This window comes from Salvelinus alpinus, chromosome 13 (genome assembly GCF_045679555.1).
Source record: "Salvelinus alpinus chromosome 13, SLU_Salpinus.1, whole genome shotgun sequence".
NCBI lineage: Eukaryota > Metazoa > Chordata > Actinopteri > Salmoniformes > Salmonidae > Salvelinus > Salvelinus alpinus.
The window spans coordinates 36,121,299-36,145,057 of NC_092098.1; the positions used below are offsets into that span (position 1 = coordinate 36,121,299).

General features: G+C 42.5%; 1 protein-coding gene across 1 annotated transcript in view; it reads right to left on the minus strand.

Moving 5' to 3' along the window:
* Positions 1 to 262: 262 nt before the first annotated feature.
* LOC139537591 (jhy protein-like) overlaps positions 263 to 23,759 on the minus strand; it is a 38,561-nt gene continuing 15,064 nt past the window's right edge. Inside the window, exons 3-7 of the mRNA XM_071339074.1 lie at positions 9,015 to 9,125; positions 7,042 to 7,959; positions 3,219 to 3,305; positions 2,216 to 2,356; positions 263 to 1,411 (exon numbers count right to left, since the gene is read on the minus strand). Of these exons, the coding sequence (XP_071195175.1) occupies positions 1,190 to 1,411; positions 2,216 to 2,356; positions 3,219 to 3,305; positions 7,042 to 7,959; positions 9,015 to 9,125 (1,479 nt within the window). The 3' untranslated portion in view covers positions 263 to 1,189. The remainder of the gene's footprint in view (positions 1,412 to 2,215; positions 2,357 to 3,218; positions 3,306 to 7,041; positions 7,960 to 9,014; positions 9,126 to 23,759) is intronic.

Genomic DNA, 23,759 nt, shown 5'->3' on the forward strand with positions numbered 1-23,759 from the left:
ACTAGTTTACAAACCCTAATTAGGTGGCCTTCAAAGGGTCATCTTTGTTTGACCCATTTGTATCTGTGAAGTAGAGACTGGGGGATACAGGGAGAAACTAATCAGGCATGGAACAAAAAGAGCAGATTATTTCAGATTAACAGCAGCAACCAGGTGCGTGAGAGGGTGAAAGGGGACAAATTGGAAATGTGGATAAAATGCCAAAGAGTGAATTACCAACTCGTACCCCCCAAAAATGAGACAATATAGCAGAGTACCGGAAGCGTTTTGATTTAATGACATATTGTTGAATTTACAGAGGATGTTTCAATGTCAAGTGCAATCAAAACAACAGAGAAAAACAGGTGGAGTACACTGTAGTTTCCAAAAAAATTGACCATTAGGTCTTTACCAATGGTCTACCCACAGTATTTTTACTCAGTTACCTACTCCTTGTCATCAAACAACCTACACAAAGCTTTAGGTGTACATGTTCTCTCAGATTGTAATATTGCACTATTATGTGTGGTATTGTACTAATGTGTAATATTGTACTACAACAACAAACCATATGTGTTATGTCTGAATTGACTTGAGCAGCTGTACTGTATTAGACATTTTCAGGTCATGTGCACTCAGGTCATGACTCATGAGCAATTGTAAGGTTAAGAATTTTAGCAGAGAGATATTCAAGTATTTGAAGAATCATCAATAGCCAGAGCATGATTTATCTGAAATGTGTACAAACCATTTGCATATTTTTCAAACATCAATATATTACCTTATTATCAACTGCAAGCTAAAAAATCCACTTGGTTTGCGATTACAGTACTATGTTGCCTATAGTGTAAATTACGGTATGGTACTGAATAAGTACCATGTTTACCTATGAGTTTAAGTGCATCAAATCATATGAAGAAACACGTAAGCTATGTTTAACAGCATCACTAGTTGTAAAAAAAACTTTCATACAGTAAATGCTTATGTCATCAACCACAAACAGACAGACTACGCTGTAACACCTCAAACTGCAGTTATAGACACAAGCATTAATGAAGGATTGCTGCACGAATCCCCTGCTTATTCCTCCATATTGTCTATGTAGTCCATATGCTGAGTTTCTTCAAAAGTCGAACAGCCATGTCAGCTTTAAGGGTGACTCCAGTTGGGTGACTCCAGTGTGCTGTAAAGTGAATGGGCCGGTGCTGTGTCAGATGGCATGCACCACATTGAAGCGGGCCACAGTCTGTTTCTCCTGCTCGTGCCGTTTCCTCAGGGCCTCCACTGTGGCCAGCTGGGATAGGTCGAGGCCCTCCCGGAGGCGAGTGTTGCCCCTTAGGGCCCCCTGGGCTCTCTCTGGCTCTCTGGTCTTGGGCTGCTGGGCCTGGGGCACTACCTTGGGCCTCAGGATGCTCCTGGCGTACTCCAGGGCCTTAAATCCAATGGAAATAAAAGGTACAATTTTATTTAACACTGACAGGTATAATGAGATTAATATAATACCGTTATAATGCATTGTAAGACTTTCTATGAACATGTATGATGCTCTTATAATTTCCCATATCATCCCTCCTAACTAAATCACTGCCACCTTGAGTCAATAAAACATTTGCTATAAACATATAAGATAACAAAGACTCACGCTTACAAGTAATAAACAAGTAATAAAGCATTAAGCTTTAAGTAAAGTTTTACAGAAATATAGTTTGGAGATAGAGGGGCAGGTACAACTGCAAGAACTGGGGGGGAAAACTATGCTTTCAAATGGCCGATTGAACTTGGGGATCCAACTTTGTGACAGAATGTTGATGTGTCTTTAATTGATCTCAGTCTCGCAATCAAGTGACATTTCAGTGCATGGTGATTCATTTGTTATCTGTAAATAACAAAATGGCGACTGGAAGTGCAATACAGACAATTTTCCTAAATGAGCCTATTGTTTCCCAGAGGATGCAGTAAGCTCATACATTGTTTAGAATTGTCTCCTATTATCTGAGAGACAAAGATACCTAACATTGTGTGATGGAGCTGACAGATAATGATGATGGACAAATTGACTGAGGAAACCGGGGGGAGATGGATGCACTTGAAGCGATGTACTCTCTCTCGCTCTTTTTTTCTCTCTTTCCTTCTTTCTCTCTCTTTGTCGCCGTCATTCCACCTCTGACTCTCCCTCCCCCTCTCTCTCTCTGATTCTCTTTCTGTTTCTGATTCTCTCTGTCTCTTTCTCTGTTACCTTCCTCCTAGGAACCATGTTGTCCTTGTTGTTGCTGCCCACTGCGTTCCTGGCGGCTGGCAGAAAGGGAATCCTACTTATCTTCTTGTTCTGCTCGCGGATCACATTTGAATACAGCTTCTGTCGTCTCATTTTCTCGGCCTGAGCCACGTTGTGAATGAACAGAGAAAGAGAGGGAGATTACAAAAGAGTGGGTTTAATTAACTGAGCCATTTCTCCCTTAAGGCCCTATTCTCTTTGTGTATACCTCGGCGGAGCCTCTCCACACCGCCCGACAAAACCAAATACAACAAACCATTCAGCAGGCCTATCAACATTTACACATATCATTCACTAATAGGGCCGACCCTAGAGACAGAGACGGCCTCAATCTAGTGCAAATTGGCCATACATGCTCACTTTTTACTCTCAGGGATTAACAAAAGATACATCAGACCCCAAATACCATTCAACCTTCCAGGGCTACTCTCATTTGCTTTGTGATTCCAATTGAATCTGTTCAGAACAAGACAAGTCTTTAATGAGAAACAGGGACAGAGGGGCGGGATATAATGGAAGCACAAAGAGGCCATTGAAGATCATCAGCTGAATAAAATGAACCGGGTAAATGGATTTATGAAGCATCTAATCATTACTGTTGTCTGTTTGAGACCTACATTCCTTTTTTTTAACAAACACTTTAAAAAAAGTTAAGATTTAAGATTGCTGAATAAAAAAAGGCTCCCGAGTGGCGCAAGGCACTGCATCTCAGTACAAGAGGTGTCATTACAGTCCCTGGTTCGAATCCAGGCCGTAGCACATCCGGCTGTGATTGGGAGTCCCATAGGGCGGCGCACAATTGGCCCAGCCTCATCCATGTTGGGTCATTGTAAACAAGAATTTGTTCTTAACTGACTTGCCTAGTTAAATAAAGTAAAGCATAGGGTACAGAATTGCTGGAAGCCATAGGAACATATTATTATTTGGTATGACAATTGATTTTAAGGTAGGCAGAGGCACTTACTGTAATTTCTGTGGTGGTGTAATCAGGCCCAAGGCCTCCAAGATAAACGTCCTGCTTCAGCTGCTTATAGTCCTTCAGGGTGTAGGCCTAGGACAATACACACACACACACACGCTACATATTATTAGATAATACTTATTATTAAGGCATGGAATGACATACACACACATTCAACTTTATACGGAAATGATGCCTACCTAAGTACAGAAATATCTATATTTTGCCTTTAAACAGGTTGTTGATAAGTGCCTGTATGTTTGGGTCTTTTGATATTAAGGGGTGTTTGTATTGCACCCTGGGGAGTGGAGTCCCAGGGACAGGTTGACAGAGAGATTCTCTCTTCTAGGCAGAGAGACGAGGAAGCACCTTAATCCGCAATGTATTTCTGAGGTGCACTCGAGCAGCAATCCACAAACTGCCCCGGACAATAGGAGACTAATCATTCCAGATCGGACTGGCTCCTTTTAGGGGCTTAGGCCACTTTGGAATTAGCCATTGGTCATGGAGATGGCTTCCTGTTGAGTTTTTTTCTTTCTTTTCAACCCCCTCCCATCTGCTTTCACATTTTTTGATACCCTCCACATTGGGGTGTTTACAAATCTACCCTGTAATCTTGTCAGACATGATGGGGAACATGGCAAAGTGGGGATATAGGAAGAGGAAAGGGGCAGGGGAAAGGCTAGTGGGGATACGGGGAAGGAAAGGGGCAGGGGAGAGGCTAGTGGGGATACAGAGAGAGGAAAGGGGCAGAGTATTTGGTATTTTGGGTATTTCGTCCCCTTGGAATGAGCGCAACCAAAACAAAACTCATCTCCAAAATGGAATAATGTGCAGTCAAAATAAATTGTGAGCCAGGGCAACACATTGGCTAAAGGCAAAGCACAAAACTCACTGACCGGCCACCCTTGAGAGACGATCAGCAACCAAGTTGTCCTTCCAACGGACATGTCTGGTTTCCAGGGGAAACGCCTGCAATAGCCGTAGTAACTTTCCTCTCGTTAGGAAAGTTACCACCTCACTGCAGAGCTTCTCTCTCTTTTAAGGGTTCACTCGGTAGGCATGTTGTTAGATTTTATTCACTATGGGGAAAGGGCCTGAAAAGCGAGCCTGCAACGGTGACCCCAGAACGGGCAACAAAACCAGAACTTGGTCACCCACATCGAAAGTGCAGTTTTGGGCATTCCGATTGTACCAAATTTTCATTTTTGTTTGTACCCTCACCAGATTCTCACTGGCAAACTCACAGTCGAGATGCAATCTGTATCAAAAAGCGCTAACGCGCTCCAACAGATTTGTTTTTGTTTTTAACGTGTCGCCCTGCAACAACAACTCTCTCAGCAAACTCAAAGGACCACTGACATGATGTCCAAACAGCACAAGAGGGACCCCTTCATCCCAGTCTTCCTCAAACTCAAAGCAGTAAGCTCTCAACATAGACTTAAAGGTCTGATGAAATCTCTCAAGAGCACCTTGAGACTCTGGGTGGTAGGCACTAGAGGGGCAATGGGTTACACCCAACTGTTGTAGCATTTGCTGGAATACCTTTGACATGAAATTCGAACCTTGGTCCGACTGCACTGCGGAAGTCCAAACGTTGAAAATTTTTCGCCAGGTCCTTAACAATACTGGGAACTGTGATTTTCCTCAATGGAATGGCCTCAAGGAAATGAGTGTCAGCACACATTATGGTTAAGAGAAACTGGTTACCACTCTTGGCTTTGGGCAAAGGACCAACACAGAGTACCAGAATCCTGCTGAAAGGTTTGTCAAAAGCAGGAAGAGGCTGCAAAGGTGCAACCGGTAGAGCATGGTTCGGTTTACCCATCCCCTGGCAAACACGACAGGATTTACAGTAAGCCAGATGGCCTGCCATGCTACCATCGTGAGCCAGCCTCAGTATCTCTTGTCGAAGCGTAACTGGAACGACAATTTGAGATACACTAGGCCAATCGTTTTGCCTGAAGTGGCGCAAGAACGCCATTTCCTCATTAAAACACCATCTCTGTCAAAGCAACCCACACAAATTTAATCAAACTCCTCCATTGGATGTATCTCAGCAAAAAGAGGGGAGAGGGAAACATCTTTAATCTGTTCTGCAATCTGCTGCTTCCTAGACAACCCTCTCTTCCTTCAGCGATCCTACAAACTCACTTACCTTTTGGGGTTTTCAAAGGAGAGGTCAACTCAGGAGGTTTAGCTAAATCAGGATCACCCATAAATGTCTCGGACAAATCAACCATGGTAGGATCGCTGACATTCTCCTCCACACTAGACTTGCTCCCGGTGACTTTCTTAGACATAGCACGTGTAACAGCAGGGATCACTCTAGGGTAAGTCCATGGGTTTTTTTATTAGCCTGTGTGTTTATGCATCTTTCAAAAATGATTCCACCAATCTTATAACCCCTCTAGGTGGATGTCAGTGACAGAAACGCTACCACAAAAGTGTATTTTGAACACTCAAATATTTGGGCACAGCAGAGCTTCAGAGAGGTGACTAGAGCGACTACCATACTCATGGGAAACAAAATCCCATTACGTTCCACTGCAAAAATGTCTCTCAAACAGAAGGTGGAACTAACAAAGATTCACTAACCAACAAACAAATCGAAGGGTTCTGAAAGACACTCATGGAGGTGTCCACTGAAAGTTGACTAGCAACAACTGGAACTTAAAAGACACCCACCATGGGGCCCACTAAATTTGCCCAAAAAAAGGCAAACAAAAGAAAAAAATACACCAAACGTAAAGACAGGAAGCAAACCAAAAAGATGGCATAAAACGAAATCAGGGAAATCAGATAAAGAATTGTTTGTCTAGAAATCAAAATTGGGAAATCCATTTAAATATGTTAACCCTCCGCATCTATCAAGAACACTGGAGCACTGGGCCAGCCACTCTTAAATAGCACCAGGGACAGCACAGGTGCAACACCGTCCTACCTTTCCACTCAAGTCCAACATCAAAACATAAATGGAAAAACCAAAGCCTGTAACAGTAATAACGTGATAAAAGTAATTTTCTCAGATTAATTGGTACCTTAAAAATAATCAGTAGAATATCTATTTAAGTTACCTACTAAATAAAAATAGTAGGCTACGGTATAACATTAACTGAGTGTTTTGTCTTAGAAAGCGAATGTCTACTACTGTATGTGGATGTCTCTAGTCTGTGCTACACTACCTTATGGGAGCAGGGCAGACTTTCTCTGTTCCTCAATGGGACACACCTGCAGGGCTCAAAATGGCCAACGACAGAGGCCGTCATTGCATGTAAATGTATGTCTTTAGCCGCCCCTTGCCTCCCTCTCCCTTTAATTCACCTTATGCTCTTACACGTCTCAAAATGGTTGTTTTACCTCATCTCAATGCTATTAAGTGCATCTTACAGGCATTAGACAATTAACCTGATGTTTTGCGTTCGTTGCCACTAAGGGGCACCTCCTTTAATCGTTCCGTTTGTAAAGGAGAACGTGAGAATGTCATCTCTGCCGTCAAAGAACATTGTTTGTGCGACTTGTGCGATGCTGATTATGCCCTTTGAGATTAGGTAAATGGCTGTCAAATAATTAGCCCGTTAACTGTATTGAGAAAGGTAACCATGCCCTGGCTTGTTAGTGTGGCAATTAAAGATTAACACACATATAGTGTGCTAAAGTTAACACACACAGGTGCACACACACAGGTGCACACACACAGGTGCACACACACAGGTGCACACACACAGGTACACACACACACACACACACACACACACACACACACACACACACACACACACACACACACACACACACACACACACACACACACACACACACACACCTTGTAAATTACTCTCTCTTTCAGTTGTTTCTCTCTCCTCATCTGTGCCAGGTAGGCCTCAGAGCTGCTTCTCTGCATGGAGGTGAATCTCTGTGCAGCTCTGTCACGGCCTAGCTCAGGGTCTCCCGTCGTTCTTTTACCTATAGGGGGCAGCACTGTGTAGGAGCTGGAGGAGTATTTTGTCTCGGCGGTGTAAGTAGACCTGTGACTATCCTCATCATACTGCAGGACAATGTGGTTTTCACGCTGCAATGGGGCGTTCTCCTGGTGCCAGAGATGCGGTGGTTCTCTGCTGCCCTGGCAGAGAGGGGGCATCCCTGGGAAGCCCTGACTGCTGCGAGAGCCCCGACCTGGGCTCAGTGGAGACGCATCAGCCTGTGGAATCAAAGCTAGCTGTAATGAACCGTGGTCTTGGGGACAGGGGTGAGGGCCTGGGTGGGAGTAAGGGTTTACCAGGATGGTGTTCCTAAGCGGTACATTGGCGTTAGGGCTGTACCCATCTATAGACTGTGGCTTCCTTTGGGGGCTGGGGCCGCTAAAGGGCTTGGGTATGGTGAGAACGGCGTCCTGGTGATTGCAGTGCATAAAAGCGAGGAGCTTGGACGAAGTGTTGATGTTGAGGTGGACGGTGGGGGACTGTGTTAAGGGGATGCATTGGGGCTGGTGTGGCTGGGTGTCCAGTATGCTAGACTGGGAATCTGTGTCACTGAGTGCCTGTAGGTGGGGTGAGTGCTGGGGTTGGTGGTGGGGGTGGGAGTGAGCCTGGGTCCTGGCTGCAGGTCTGGTGGTGTCGGTGGGGGGGCTCAGGTAGCAGTCTCTTGGCCTGGCTTTGACCCCCTGAGCTAGGAGTCTCTTCTCACTGGGGGGTTTGGGATTCACTCTCTGCTGAGCTTGCTTTTCTTTGGAGATCTGAGTTACCTGTGAGTAGGGGTTGGAAATAACAGAACTCACATTTGGAATAACAGCAACCAATAGGCTAACAGCAATATGATCAACTCAACACTGACAATAAGGAAAACAAAAGATACAAGTTCAATATCAATGATGTAGGTAATGGAGGTCAAACAAGTTGTGAAAATCAGGACTTCCTGCATTGGTTAAAATATACTAACACTTGATTGATGAGTCCCATGTAATACATCTAACAAGGATGCTATTTAACAAAGGAAAATAGGGTAGTAACCAAATATTTAAGAGCAGGAGGATGCCAATGTACTGGAAATGTTCTTTCATTGACAAGATATCATATGAAATACGCTTTGGAAAAAGACATCAGAATGTACTTCTCATGATTGAGAAACACCAAAAAAATACACTTAAAATGTTTATTATAAAACATAAAATTCTCAATTTGTGAACAACCTAAGTGTGACCTGTTCCTTAACTCAACGTATCAGTGGGACGATGGCTGGAAGATTTTACCCACAATGTGGAAGAAATGCCCTTCTTTCCTTAGCTTTGTGGCTATTGTCATGGCCAGAGAGGGCCTTTCATGTTATGTTGGAGATTCTCCTAGCATGGCCCTCCCAAATTATTCTGCAGGGCTCCGAGGCAATGTGCCTCAGCATCTATTGCCTCTGATTTAGCAAACACCAACTTTCCCTCATTCTAATGGGAAAATATTTACACTCCTCCCCTCTACCAAGGCAACATTAGGGTGACCGCTCAAGTGCTCAAAATAATGATGTTTCTCCATTGCCTTCGTTTTTTCCTGTCTGTAGAGGCTTCAGTTTCAGGACAGTTTTTGGGCGAGGGCCCTATAATGCCTCGACAACTCTATCAGACATAGATTAGGTCCGTTGCGGGGGTAAAATTAAAATCCCAGGTGACAGTAGTGAACCCAATGTGCAGGCATTTTCATCTTGAGCAGAAAGCCCCTCGCTAGCAGTTATGCGTTATAAGGCAATTGGGCAAAAACACACAGGAGAAAATGAATGAGATCATAACATGAAAAGGAGTGGAGAGGGTCCCACCTTGAGTTGCTGGGTTTTCTGGAGCCACCTCAGCTCCGGGTCTGAATTGTCCCCTTGGCTTTCCTCCTCCTGGTTCCCACCAATGGTAATCTCATCTGTAGTATTGCAAACCTTTGCATAGAAAAAGAGAAAACAAATAAAAGGAGAGTGGAGCAAAAAGTGTCATTCAAAATGAAAGAGCTGCTCATGGAAGAGATTGAAAGACTTCAGGAAAATGTTGCTAAAAGCTGAGTCTGCTGTCTAACACTTGTATGAAAGCCTACATCGTTTGCATAAGAGGAAAGCAAATTGGAGGTAAATATTTCACAGCACAATTAACTGAGTTAAACAATGACAGTCCAGTCAGGTGCACAATACTCAAAACTGCCCAATATATACAGTGTCTTCAGAAATTATTCAGACCCCTTGAGTTTTTCCACATTTTGGTATTCTAAAATTGATTAAATTGTTTTTTTCCCACTCATCAGGTTTAAGTACGGGCTCTGACTGGGCCACTCAAGGACATTCAAAGCCACTCCTGCGTTGTCTTGGCTGTGTGCTTAGGGTCGTTCTCCTGTTGGAAGGTGAACCTTCGCCCCAGTCTGAGGTCCTGAGCGCTCTGGAGCAGGTTTTCATCAAGGATCTCTATGAACTTTGCTCCATTCATCTTTGCCTTGATCCTGACTTTATATAGACAGGTGTGTGCCTTTCCAAATCATGTCCAATTAATTGAATTTACCACAGGTGGACTCCAATCAAGTTGTAGAAACATCTCAAGGATGATCAATGGAAACCGGATGCACCTGAGCTCAATTTCGAGTCTCATAACAAAGGGTCTGAAAACTTATGCAACTAAGATATTTATGCTTTTATTTGCAATAAATTTGCAAACATTTTGAAAAACCTGTTTTCGCTTTGTCATTATAGGGTATTGTATGTAAATTGCTGAGGATTTTTTATTTATTTAATCCATTTTAGAATAAGGCATAACAAAATGTGGAAAAAGTCAAGGAGTCAGAATACTTTCCCAAAGGCACTGTATCTTATTTTCCCCAAATAATGTCAAAAACAGTCAAAAAATAAATATTATTTTGAGAGGAGGCATTTTGAGGACAATAAACTGCAGGCTTAAAAAAAGATAGTACTGATGTTTCCTCTAACCACCAAAACTACTCTGCTCTGTCAAATCTGTAGCATAGGTGTAACCTATATTTTTTTCAAGTAACCTGCCTAACAATCAATTCCCTCACGTTTTGGCCTAAGCTCCACAAGCCCTCACATCCATTCTCTTTCATTTTGTACTGTAATGCACCGTTTTTGAGAGAGAAATGTATTCAGCTAATGTCGTAATGAAAATCATTTAGTTAACTTGGGTCCCTCACTGCGTCCTGAGGACAATCTGAGAGGATCAATGGTATTGACAGGCTGAGGAGTTCCTCGTTAAATGCCACTAATTCTGGGAGAGTGAATAGGCGAAGGTCAGAGAGAGTGAGTGGATGGAGTTGTAATATATCCATCAATAAGTGTGGCGTCAAACTGTTCTGTCTATCTGCTGAAAGGCCAGGTATGCGGGGAGCTGGGCTGATAACCCAATGCAGTGTCCTCCCTATCTGGGCAAGAAGGCACACATATGATAGCTAAGCGGCGGCAAAAGCAGAGCCGGTGTTGCAGTAAAAAGCTAATGAAAGAAGTAACTCAATTATATACTATTTTGGTAAGAAGACTGACATTTTAGAATTACTATCATGGTGGGATTTGGTGCATGTGATGTTATGGCCTATTCAGCAAAAAAAAATGTCTGCCAAAAAATGTAAATACGTTTTATGAGTAGTAGCCTAACTTCTCAATGTGAAACTAGGGAAAACTAGGCCTATATCGTATCATTACCATTTCAATGTCAAATGTCAGAATAACTGTTCCGCTTAAATGCTGACATTTGAGGGGTGGTTTTGTAACTAAGTTAGGTGTTGATTATTTGGCACATAGAACTCAAGGTGATCCTGACAGTGTCCAAATCATATCATTAGGAATTAGAATACTAGAATGGACATGAACCTTCTTATGATGGGATAAAGGTTAGCCATTTTGGTCAAGGAGTTGGTCAATCGTGGTTTGCCAGTGCTGTGATAAGTTATTGTGTAAAATAATGAATTTCAAGAATTGATCTGCACTGTATGTTTGTTAGCTAGCCATCTAGCCAGCCAGTTTTAGAGAAATGATTCCATAGATGTTTCTAATTAACTGCCAATATGCCAACATTCCATTCAAATAATGCAGTCACTCCACAGCCATACACTGTCTGAAATCAGTTGATGATAGGACTTAGACAAGTTGTAAATGCAACAAGTACTGATATTGTATCATATAATAGCACTTACATATTTCCAAGAAAACAAAAATGTAGACATGTATGGCCTGTTTACATATATTGTAGAGGATATTTATACAGAAAATTGGTGAAAACCCTGTACAAACTATTTATAATTATATGGCAATATTTTAGGTTGACAATAAATCTATTAAACAATTTCTGATATATCACATGCCTTACTTTTATTTTCCTGCATAAGTAAAATCAAGACGATGCCTCTACTGCCATTAATTCCAATTAGACTGGTATGGATTTCTCCCTGACCAATATGGCTGCCATTTTCATACCATTCTGGAACTTTAAGGATTTATGACATAGCCCCTCTAGTAATGTAATAGGGCTGTCTAATGGTCCAGGTGTTGTCCTGTGTGTCCCCAAGCCTGACACTGGTGGAGCAGCAGCTGTTTTGTGTGTAGATCAGTAACAGGTGTCAATGACTCCACCAATGACAGTATCCACCCACCCACCTCTCAATCCCCAGCTTTCCCATGGCAAGACAGGACCACAACCTCTGCCCGTGCCCCCTGACACTGCCTTTTGTCACCCATTATAAAAATCCCAATCAATTGGAGCCAAATGATCTAAGCCAAATTGCATTTTGAGCATTGTAAGCTGTGTAATATCTATTCTGCTAAATTGGGGCCCGTAATTGCCCTCCTCTTGGTGAGACGAGCCACAACAAAGTCCAGGCAATTGGGCATGCCATTTTACCTTGAGCCGCCCAGGAAACATCCGTTTTTGCAATGAAGACTTCAAAGGGCCGCGGATCTTGGATTGCTATTTGGTTGCTATTGTGGCCAGGCTCAGGCAATCTTGATTAGGTGTTTACACTGAGGTAGGCTATACAGTGGCTGCGAGCCCCCGGGAAGCTTTGGTCTAAAACTATTAAGAGATTGTACATTATGTCCCATGGCTTTGAAGTGAGGGCCTGAGAGACAGGCTAGGGACTCAGTGGGCTGAGTGCAATAGCTGAAGATTGCTGCTGCTACTTCTGTCTTTATCAAAGGGGACCACTGCTGGAGCCCATCGTTGCTCCTGACACTCGCCGGCTACAAAGTTGCCGCATTACAAGATTGTGTACATTTTAATAACACTGCTAATTATGCAAGTTGGTTTCAGACAGACTTGTCTGTCAAAAATCAAATGGGGCCTTTTAAAGAGAGCATAAAGAGCATGGTTAGCTTGGCTTGGATAATGATGGCGGTGAAACTGATGCGATTTGTCTAGGGAATTGGCCTCTTTTGAAGGACATTGTGGAGAAAGAGAAGGAAATGCACAATATGCAGCAGAAAAATCATATCAGAAAAGAATGAGTAGGCCCGGTAATCATTATATAATGACTTGTGCTTGTTCTGCTGTTTGAAGATTGAGCCTCCATCTGCGCCAATAGGTTATCCTTATACAAATTATACAACAACTAAACCTTATACAAATGTTCTAAGAATGTTGGACTGCTTAATTTTATGGTGCTGGATTGCATCAAGGAGGCGGTAACACAAACTAGCCTGATCATTCTCAAACGAATGCACTAAAATACAATTTAGCCTACACTGCATGCAAATTGGTGACTGGAATCTTTATCCACAATGTCACCCGTCGAGTAAAATATGTTGTGTGGTTAGTAGTAGTAGCAATGAGAAAACAACACGCTAAGTCAAAGGAGACTGGCAAAACAGACGGTTTAGGGGAGGGAGAAGGCCTGGCTCTGTTTACATGCCACAATGCTAACGGCTCTTGACTATGCTAATCTGGATGATACAAGACATTGTGACAGGCCTAGGGGCTCAGATGAGTAGATGGTAGATGGGGGAAAAGGGTTTAGTGATATAGCTACACGGGGAAGCATACAGTGTACCCCAGCACAGAGGGAGCAGGCTACCGTCCTCAGCCAATTATGCGTCTGTGCCAGGTGCAGGGGGATATCTAAAAGGCTATTGGTAACCATGTCTCTCTGATCATAATAGCTACTGTTGTACAGATCAACTCATAATAGGCACTAGATAGGCAGACATGGCTCCCTTTCCCTTCTCAGAGTGGATAGCAAATGAAAACGGCATTGCTCCTGCCAAATTAATTTTCCAGACTAGGTCAGAGATCGCTGCTGCATATTCTGTAGTTTCCATGTGAGTCGACAAATAAATGAGATAATCATATCTTGGATGATAAAAATGGACAGGCATCAGTCTGGTTCGATAGAAAAATGTAGCCTATTACTTTCTTTTATTTAAAACGATATAAGGAGGAACTAGGAAGATATGTTAAAATATTATGATTAAGGAAAGGAAGCCTATAATCTGACTCATATTTGCCATTGAGAGGATTCAAAAGATAACATAAATTTGAAGCAGATCATTTAGACTGGCAACATTTTTAATATATAGGAACACAATTGATACGTTTAGAGAAGGCTTTCCCCCCAAAAAATCTGACACTCCTCACATCAGAAGAGTGTGAATACTAAGGCATCTATGTTGGATCATGTAATGTTAAGACACCGTCTAGCTCTAGCCTTTATTTCAACAGCCAATTGCTGTTGTCGCCTGAACGAAAGTCTGTTTTCTCATATACAGTGCCTTGCAAAAGTTTTCATACCCCTTGGATTTCTTCACATTTTGTGTTACAAAGTGGGATTAAATGGATTTAATTGTATTTTTTTGTCAACAATCTACTCAAAATACTGTAATGTCAAAGGGTAAGAAAAATACTAACATTATTTTAAAGATTAGTTGAATCTGTGCTTGAAATTCAATACTTGACTGAGGGACCTTACAGATATTGCATGTATGGGGGATAGAGGAATCATGCCAACCTCTATTATTTCACACAGAGTAAGTCCATGTAACTTATTATGTGATTTGTTAGGCCAAATTTTACTCCTGAACTAATGTAGGCTTGCCTGAACAAAGGGGCTGAATACTTATGCAACGACTATATTTTAGTTATCTAATATGCATTAATCTAAAAAATTACCTTATTTTTCTTCCCCTTTGACATTACAGTATTTTGAGTAGAGTTTGACAAAAAATGACAATTAAATAAGTTTTAATTCCACTTTGTAACACAATAAAATGTGAAGAAATCCAAGGGGTATGAATACTTTCGCAAGGCACTGTAAATGTTTTCTGCATTTGAAAACCAGCTACAAAAATTATTTCACATATCCTTATTTATTTCAGTGAGGTGCTATAGAAGTACTCTGTAATACTTCTAACGGAATATCAGTGGTCAATGCAAAGCCTTCGTCTGCATTGTAAATGCCAATCTCACCTTAATATGACGATTTTTAAAAAGGAAGTGTATGGACGTTAACAAGACTGAATATTGACTCAGCACATGTAAATCACCTCTCTCCAGAGACGTTGGGCAGAATTTAAAGTCAATATTATGGCATTACAAAACACATCACAGGCAGCATCATAGGTATTAAATACCAGCAACTCAATAAATAAAACACCAAGACAGCCCTCTCCCATACCATATACTGTACACCTAACCCCAAGAATAAAAAAACAACTAAAAAGTGTCCAGCCCATATGTACAATTCCACAGTAAAAAGGCCTTATACTCACTGCATGAGTAGTGTAGATGAGTTAGCTGACAACATCACAAAAACGATGTGCACGCTTCAATGGGGCAGAAGTCAGCATGTTGTGATTCTGGATGGCGAGATTGCTAGCAAGAATGACAAGAAACTACCATGTGGGGAATCGTAAGTGGCTCGTTTCATCTTGTTATTCACACCATGTCTTCTTTTGAGGTGTTTTTATTGATTTCATGTCATATAGTGTAATGAAACAGCAGGCCAACCTGACTCAGCCAATCTCCTCGTGTGCCCCCCCAAAACATGTCTTGGGGCTGCCTCTCGGGCTTCCGTGCTAAACATGTCCCCTCATATCGTCACCGTTCATCCTGTGCTATCTCCACATGCTTCCATGGCAGGGTCTTGTCCCCTGCCATTACCTCCTCCCAAGTCCAGGATGTCCTCCACTCATCTTTCTCCCGGGCCCAGGATGTCCGCTCCTCATTAACCTGCTGCTTGGTCATTTTATGGTGGGTTCTTCTGTCACGGCCGTCAAAAGGAGGAGACCAAGGCGCAGCGTGGTATGCGTACATTCCTCTTTAATATAAGAATGAACACTGAACAAAACTAACAAAATAACGAAACGAACCGTGAAGCTATACAAATGAGTGCTGAACAGGCAACTACACATAGATAAGAACCCACCAATACCCAAGGGAAATGGCTACCTAAATATGGTCCCCAATCAGAGACAACGATAAACAGCTGCCTCTGATTGGGAACCATAATCAGGCCACCATAGACTTACAAATACCTAGACCTACCAAAACCCTTAGACATACAAAAACCCTAGACAATACAAAACTAGCATACCCACCCTAGTCACACCCTGACCTAACCAAAATAATAAAGAACACATACAGTAGATAACTAAGGTCAGGGCGTGACAATAATAGCAAATAGGTGCCGAATGGCACAATACTGTAGTTTACAGTGGGGTGTTCTAGCAAACAATCTCTTTATGTACAGTGTCTTCAGAAAGTATTCATACCCCTTGGCTTATTCCACATTTTGTTGTGTTACAGCGCTGTCAAATTGGTTGTTGATCATTGCTGGACAACCATTTTCAGGTTTTGCCATATATTTTCAAGTAGATTTAAGTCAAAACTGTAACTCGGGCACTCTGAAGATTCACCGTCTTCTTGGTAAACAACTCCGGTGTAGATTTGGCCTTGTGTTGTATGTTATTGTCCTGCTGAAAGGTGAAATAATCTCTCAGTGTCTGGTGGAAAGCAGCCTGAACCAAGTTTTCCTCTAGGATTTTGTCTGTGCTTAGCTCCATTCCTTTTTTTTATTTTTTAATCTTCTTTTTTTTACTCCTCAGTCTTTAATGATTACAAGCATACCCATAACATGATGCAGCCACCACTATGCTTGAAAATATGGAGAGTGGTACTCAGTAATGTGTTGTATTGGATTTGCCCCTAACATAACAAATGTTTTGCCATATTACTTTAGTGCCTTGTTGCTAAAAGGATGCACGTTTTGGAAAATGTTTATTCTGTACAAGCGTCCTTCTTTTCACTCGGTCAATTAGGTTAGTATTGTGGAGTAACTACAATGTTGTTGATCCATCCTCAGTTTTCTCCTATCACAACCATTAAACTGTAACTGTTTTAAAAAGTCACCATTGACCTCGTGGTGAAATCCCTGGGTGGTTTCCTTCCTCTACGGCAACTGAGTTAGGAAGGACGCCTGCATTTTTGTAGTAACTGGGTGTATTGATACAGCATCCAAAATCCAAAGTGTAATTAATAACTTCACCATGCTCAAAGGGATATTCAGTGTCTAATTTTTTTTCTTTACCCATCTGGGATCTTTTATTTCAGCTCATGAAACATGGGACCAACACTTTACATGTTGCATGGTTCCCTTCTTTGCAAGGCATTGGAATATCTCCCTGTTCTTTGTGGTTGACTCTGTGTTTGACATTTTTATTTAACTAGCCAAGTCAGTTAACCTGTTTGGGCTGCAGTGGCAGTATTGAGTAGCTCTGATAAAAGGTGCCCATTTCAAACGGCCTCGTACTCAATTCTTGCTCGTACAATATGCATATTATTATTACTATTGGATAGAAAACACTCTCTAGTTTCTAAAACCGTTTGAATTATATCTGTGAGTAAAACAGAACTCATTTGGCAGCAGACTTCCTGACCAGGAAGTGGAAAGTCTGAAAACGATGCTCTGTTCTAGGGCCTGCCTATAAATGGGCATGATACGTATTAGTATACATGCACGTCATACACCTTCCACTAGATGTCAAGAGGCAGTGAGAGAAGAAATGGGGTGTTTATCTTGGTCTGAGCTGGAACAAATCCTCTTGGAATGACGTGTCACCCATTTCCTGTTTTCTGGAAAGCGCGAGGATGGACCTGGAATTACCTTCTGGAAAGCTGTCGTTATAGGCGACTACTATCTCCGGCTTTGATTTTATTTGATACATGTCACAATATCATCGTAAAGTATGTTTTTTCAATATAGTTTTATTAGATTATTGAAATTTATTCGGGACGTTAGGCGTGTTGCTTTGTCTGCGTATGTTCAGGAAGGAGAGCTTCGCGCCACTTTGCTAGGTTTCTGTGCTAATTGACTGGAGAAGAGGACGTTCTAAATCCAAACAACGATTGTTCTGGACAAAGGACCCCTTGTACAACATTCTGATGGAAGCTCATCAAAAGTAGGACCCATTTTATGATGCTATTTCATATATCTGTCGAACTGTGTACTATTAGTTTTGCGCCCAGGTTTTGGGCACTATCTCGCCATAACGTAAGCCTTATGTCTATATGAAGTTATTTTTAGAATTCTAACACTGCGATTGAATTAAGAACTAGTGTATCTATCATTTCCTATACAACATGTATTTTTTTGTCATGTTTATAAATAGTTATTTGGTCAGAATATGTGAGTGTCAGATAAATATCCGGACGTTGTGGGAAAAAGATGCTACGTTAGCACAATGTATAACCACTGATTTCAGCTCTAAATATGCACATTTCCGAACAAAACATAAGTGTATGTATAACCTGATGTTATAGGACTGTCATCTGATGAAGCTTATCAAGGTTAGTCAAAAATTATATATCTTTTGCTGGTTTGTTACGATCGCTAACTTTTGCTGCTGGGAAATGGCTTGTGTTTCTGGCTATTGTGGTAAGCTAATATAATGCTATATTGTGTTTTCGCTGTAAAACACTTAATAAATCGGAAATATTGGCTGGAATCACAAGATGCCTGTCTTTCATTTGCTGTACACCATGTATTTTTCAGAAATGTTTTATGATGAGTATTTAGGTATTTGACGTTGGTGTCTGTAATTACTCTGGCTGCTTCGGTGCTATTTCTGACGGTAGCTGTGATGGTAGCAGCAATGTAAAACTGATTTATACCTCAAATATGCACATTTTTCGAACAAAACATAGATTTATTGTGTAACATGTTATAGGACTGTCATCTGATGAAGTTGTTTCTTGGTTAGTTTGGTTGGATCTTGGTTAGTTATGTTGGTTTTGTGCATGCTACCTGTGCTGTGAAAAATGTCTGTCCTTTTTTGTATTTGGTGGTGAGCTAACATAAATATACGTGGTGTTTTCGCTATAAAACATTTTAAAAATCGGACATGTTGGCTGGATTCACAAGATGTTTATCTTTCAAATGCTGTATTGGACTTGTTAATGTGTGAAAGTTAAATATTTCTAAAAAATATATTTTGAATTTCGCGCCCTGCACTTGAGCTGGCTGTTGTCATAAGTGTACCGGCGTCGGGCTTGCAGCCTGAAGAATTAAGAACAAATTCTTATTTTCAATGACGGCCTAGGAACAGTGGGTTAACTGCCTGTTCAGGGGCAGAACGACAGATTTGTACCTTGTCAGCTCGGGGATTTGAACTTGCAACCTTTCGGTTACTAGTTCAACGCTCTAACCACCAGGCGACCCTGCCGCCCCAAATTCAATGCTCAACCTTACAGATTATTGTATGTGTGGTACAGAGATGAGGTAGTCGTTCAAAAATCATGTTAAACACTATTATTGCACACAGAGTGAGTCCATGCAACTTATTATGTAACTTGTTAAGCACATTTTTACTCCTAAACTTATTTAGACTATTTGACCAAAGACATTTCAGCTTTTCATTTTTAGTTCATTTGTAAACATTTCACAAAACATTATTCCACTTTGACATTATGGGGTATTGTATGTAGGACAGTGACCAAAAAATCTAAATGTAATCCATTTAAAATTCAGGCTGTAACACAACAACATTTGGAAACGTCAAGGGGTATGAATGCTTTCTGAAGGCACTGTATATAGTTTTCAACAGTAAAATTGCTTATTTCTGTAGGCCTTTGAGTAGAATAGGACTAGTTCTTCACTATACCGGTGAGATTATTAGATTAAAGAAATGTAATAAATTGTCTATTCTTGTGTAAATTGTGTTTTTTTTGTATATTGTCATGGCTAGTGCAAAAACAAATTCCCTTTTAGGCCAAGACCATTTTCTGCTGATACCTTTAAGAGGAAATGGAAGCTTCTGAAATGAAAGGCATGGGAGACTCTTTCTCCTTCCATTCGTCGTGTGTGCTTTTTTGCACCTTCCTGAGGGAAAACAATTAATTTGACATGTAATGGTCTGTTGGTTAATCCCCCTCAGCCCGTATGAATTAACAGTACAGAACAAACAATTAAACGCCCTGTTGATTTACACAACACACACTTCAGGTAGTGGGTTTTGTAGAGATTAGGGTAAAGGAGAAGTTACTCAAATCCAGAAACTCCCAAGTGATGTCATACATTGGAGCTAGTTCAGTGTAGTTTGCCCTCTCCCTCTCTCTCTCCCTGGAGTGCAGAACTGAGACAGCTGCAAAAACGGGTCATGTGACTTGTGAAGTTGCTGGATGCAGACCTCACTCTGCTCTGTTGTCAGTGAATGCATCAGGGCCTAAAATTAACACCCACCACCAGCCAAATGAGGGTAGATTTTGGCATTGGCGGTTAAGATGTCCATTTCACCAGCCATGTTGGCGGGTGGTCAGGGCTCCACAGTGCAAGCATTTCACTCGCATTTGTGAATAAAAATGGTAAAGTATGATTACATTTATAGTAAAATAAAAATTTCTAAGTATTTCTGACGTTTTGTTTCATAGCTAGTAAATGAATCGCACAAAGTCAAAGAACTACGAATCCTATATAGCCTATTCCACCTCGCACTGCAACACTGCCTGGCTGGGGGCGGTGCGCATGTGAAGAGCTCAGTAAAATATTCATTTTTAGAAGCGCTGTGCACAGGCATAAAAGTTGGTCTAATTTACTTGAAACGAAAGTCTACTGAAGTGAGACTTTGTCCTTATGTTTCTTGGCTATTTACATTGTTTGGTTCACAAGCTAGGTTGTTTTTCTATGTTTGAATTTTAACTGCTAGGGAAGAAAAGACACTTCTACTAGTTAGACTCAACCTCACAGGTTACCTTACCACGGTAACCTCACTCCCTTAAAGGGGCAGGTGGAAATGTTTGTCTCATCTGTGATATTTTGGTTAAAAGACTCAGGTCACAAAAAATGTCATTCAACAATATACCACATTACTTATTACTAGTAATAATTGTATTGTTTTGTTACATTACGAAATATGCTCATCCATTTTGTGTGTGTTTTGTTGGTGTAATTTTAGCAAACATGTTTTATTTGGGCTGGTAAAAAAATCTCTGAGTGACTGGTAGATTTTAAAATCTACATGCAACAGTGGCTGGTAGACCAAAAAGTAAATTTTATGCTCTGGAATGCATGATTTGCAAATCCACAAACTGTGGACATGTGGCAAAGAAGGGGGTCGAGTGATAAATGGCAGATATGTGAGAGCAGAACTAATAAACGGGCTCTGCCCGATCACTAAAATGGCCATCCTGATTAGAACTACAGATCACAAAATGGCCGACTGCCAAAACTACAAGTCCCAGAAGCAAGGGGAACCCTCAGAAGGTGGAGCCGACACACAGATAAAGGGTCAAGAAAAACCAGGAAGAGGAAGAGAGGGCTGGAAGGATCTATGAACTGTAGAGAAAGAGACAATAAATATTGGCTGGATTTACCGTGTATGAGCTGGACTGTTTTGGACTTACCTGTTGGCGTTTGGACCTGGACCTACCGAGAACCCGATTCGTGTACCGAACCCTGCTATCCTTGACCTTGCCTATGACCTGGGTGGACCAGGACGGAGAAACAAACACACAGGTACTGTCCTGTTCGAAATAACACTTAATTTGTGACAAACGCTCATAACCTTGAAGAGGTTTGCCACACGTGGTGGAGAATGTGGGCATATGGACTAACCATTCCGCTGGTTAGGTAAAAAAAAAAAAAAAAAAAGTTCAGTTAGCACTCCAAAGGGGAGTCAGGTTTTTTTTTGTGGCTTTGTTTGGTTAGGACAGTTTCTCAGGAAAATGAGTATGGAGGGAGCCATACAGGCCCTGTTACAAGCGGCGGCCACCCAACAAGAGGCAACTAGAGCTCAACAAATAGCTCATCAGGATGCAATGCGAATGTACCAGGACACGTTACAGGTCCAGCACCGCACCAACCAGCTGCTCAGAGAAGAGCAAGAGAGAAACACCCGGGAGTTAAGAGAAGGCCTACAGGGGCTAGCGGGCCAAATTGGGGCTCAATTACCAGCTGCAAATACCCAGAGGTGGGCCAATCATTTTCTTAAAAAAAATAACAGCACAGGATGATGTGGAAGCATATCTTACCACCTTCGAAAGGACTGCAGAGAGGGAGAAGTGGCTGAAAGAAGAATGGGCAGGGCTTCTGGCACCATACCTGGCAGGGGACGCTAAAAAAGCGTATTTCGACCTGGAGTTGAAAGATGCACGGGATTACGATAAACTAAAGGGAGAGATTCTGACTAGACTGGGAGTGACCGATACCGCGAGGGCACACCGCTTCCACCAGTGGTCCTACCGATCTGGACAACCTCCCCGAACACAGATATTCGACTTGATTCACCTGGCACGGAAATGGTTGCGACCGGAGACCCGTTCCTCCGCCGAGATTGTCGAGACCATCGTACTCAACCAGTTTCAGCGAGGTCTACCCCAAGAAGTGCGACGATGGGTTGGCCAGAACGAGGTACTTTCCACCGACCATCTCGTGGGCCTGGTTGAACGGTATTGTATGGCAGGAACAGCTGAGCAGGCACAGGAGGAAAGATTCCCATTCCCCAGGCCTGGGCGAACCAGCGGACAGGGTAAGACTGTCCCAACATGTGGAGGGGGAAGAGAGCAGCGTGGGGCCACGAGGAAAGAATCAGAATCGGGCTGAGACACTAAGGAACAAAACGGAAACCGGGACTGGGGGGGGTCGAAGAAAAGAGGTCTCCCAGGGGCCAACCTCACAGGTGCTAGTAGGGGAGGATGAGGATGAAGTGGCAAACCTCGTTGATAACGAACAGCCCGGTACTAGTGGGGCTGGGGTCGATCTGAATCCAGAGGACGATGATCTAGACCTCCCAGACCTGGCAGGGCCCTTGACTAATTTCGGGACGGCCCAAAACCAGGAACCAACCCTGCAGCAAGCCAGAGCAGACGTGCAGGTCATCGATGGTACTCCCATAAATGATGGGATGAGGCCTAATAGTTTTCCCCACTTCATTATGAAAAAGGTTTTGGTGTACAGAGTCTCAAAAACAGGGGTTGATGTGGTTGAACAGTTGTTGGTCCCCACCCGGTACCGGAGGACAGTACTGGATCTAGCTCATGGGCACATTCTGGGTGGACACCTTGGTATCGATAAAACCCGAGACCGGATTGTAAGGAGGTTTTACTGGCCAGGAATTCAGGCTGAAGTGGCTCGGCATTGTGGAGAGTGCCCGGAGTGCCAGTTAACAGCTCCCCGACCAGCTGTTAGAAGCCCGTTAGTGCCACTCCCCATAATCGAAACGCCATTTGAGAGGATAGCGATGGATATAGTGGGCCCACTACCCAAATCCGCCAGAGGACACCAAGAGGACACCAATACATTCTGGTCATTCTAGATTATGCCACTCGCTACCCAGAAGCCATTCCCCTTCGGACGATGACTTCCAAAAATATCGCCAAGGAATTAGTGCTCTTGTTCACCAGGGTAGGGGTTCCAAAGGAGATCCTTACTGACCAGGGGACCCACTTTATGTTCCGCTTTATGGCGGACCTTTGTAAATTGTGGCAGGTGAAACAGTTGAGGACATCGGTTTACCATCCTCAGACAGACGGGCTGGTTGAGAGATTCAACAGGACCCTGAAGTCAATGCTCAGGAAGGTAATCGATAAGGATGGGAAAAACTGGGATTGCATGCTGCCGTATCTGATGTTTGCCATTAGAGAGGTTCCTCAAGCCTCGCTGAGGTTTTCTCCCTTTGAGCTGGTATATGGGAGGCACCCCCGGGGAATCTTAGACATCGCCTGGGAAACCTGGGAGCACCAATCCACCCCGTATACTAGTGTCATAGAGCACGTCACGGCAATGCAAGACAGGATAGCCACAGTCATGCCCATCGTCCGAGAGCACATGAGACAAGCACAAGAGCACCAGCGGCACACTTATAACCGGCAGGCTACCCTGAGGGAATTTCAACCGGGAGATAAGGTGTTAGTGCTGATCCCCACGGTAGAGTGCAAACTACTAGCCACATGGAAAGGACCGTATGAAGTACTGGAGAGAATAGGAGAAGTTAATTATCGGATCCGACAACCAGGTCGACGGCCACAGGAACAGATCTATCACATAAACCTGTTAAAAGCATGGAGAGAGAGAGAAACACTAATGGTCACATACCCTACACACA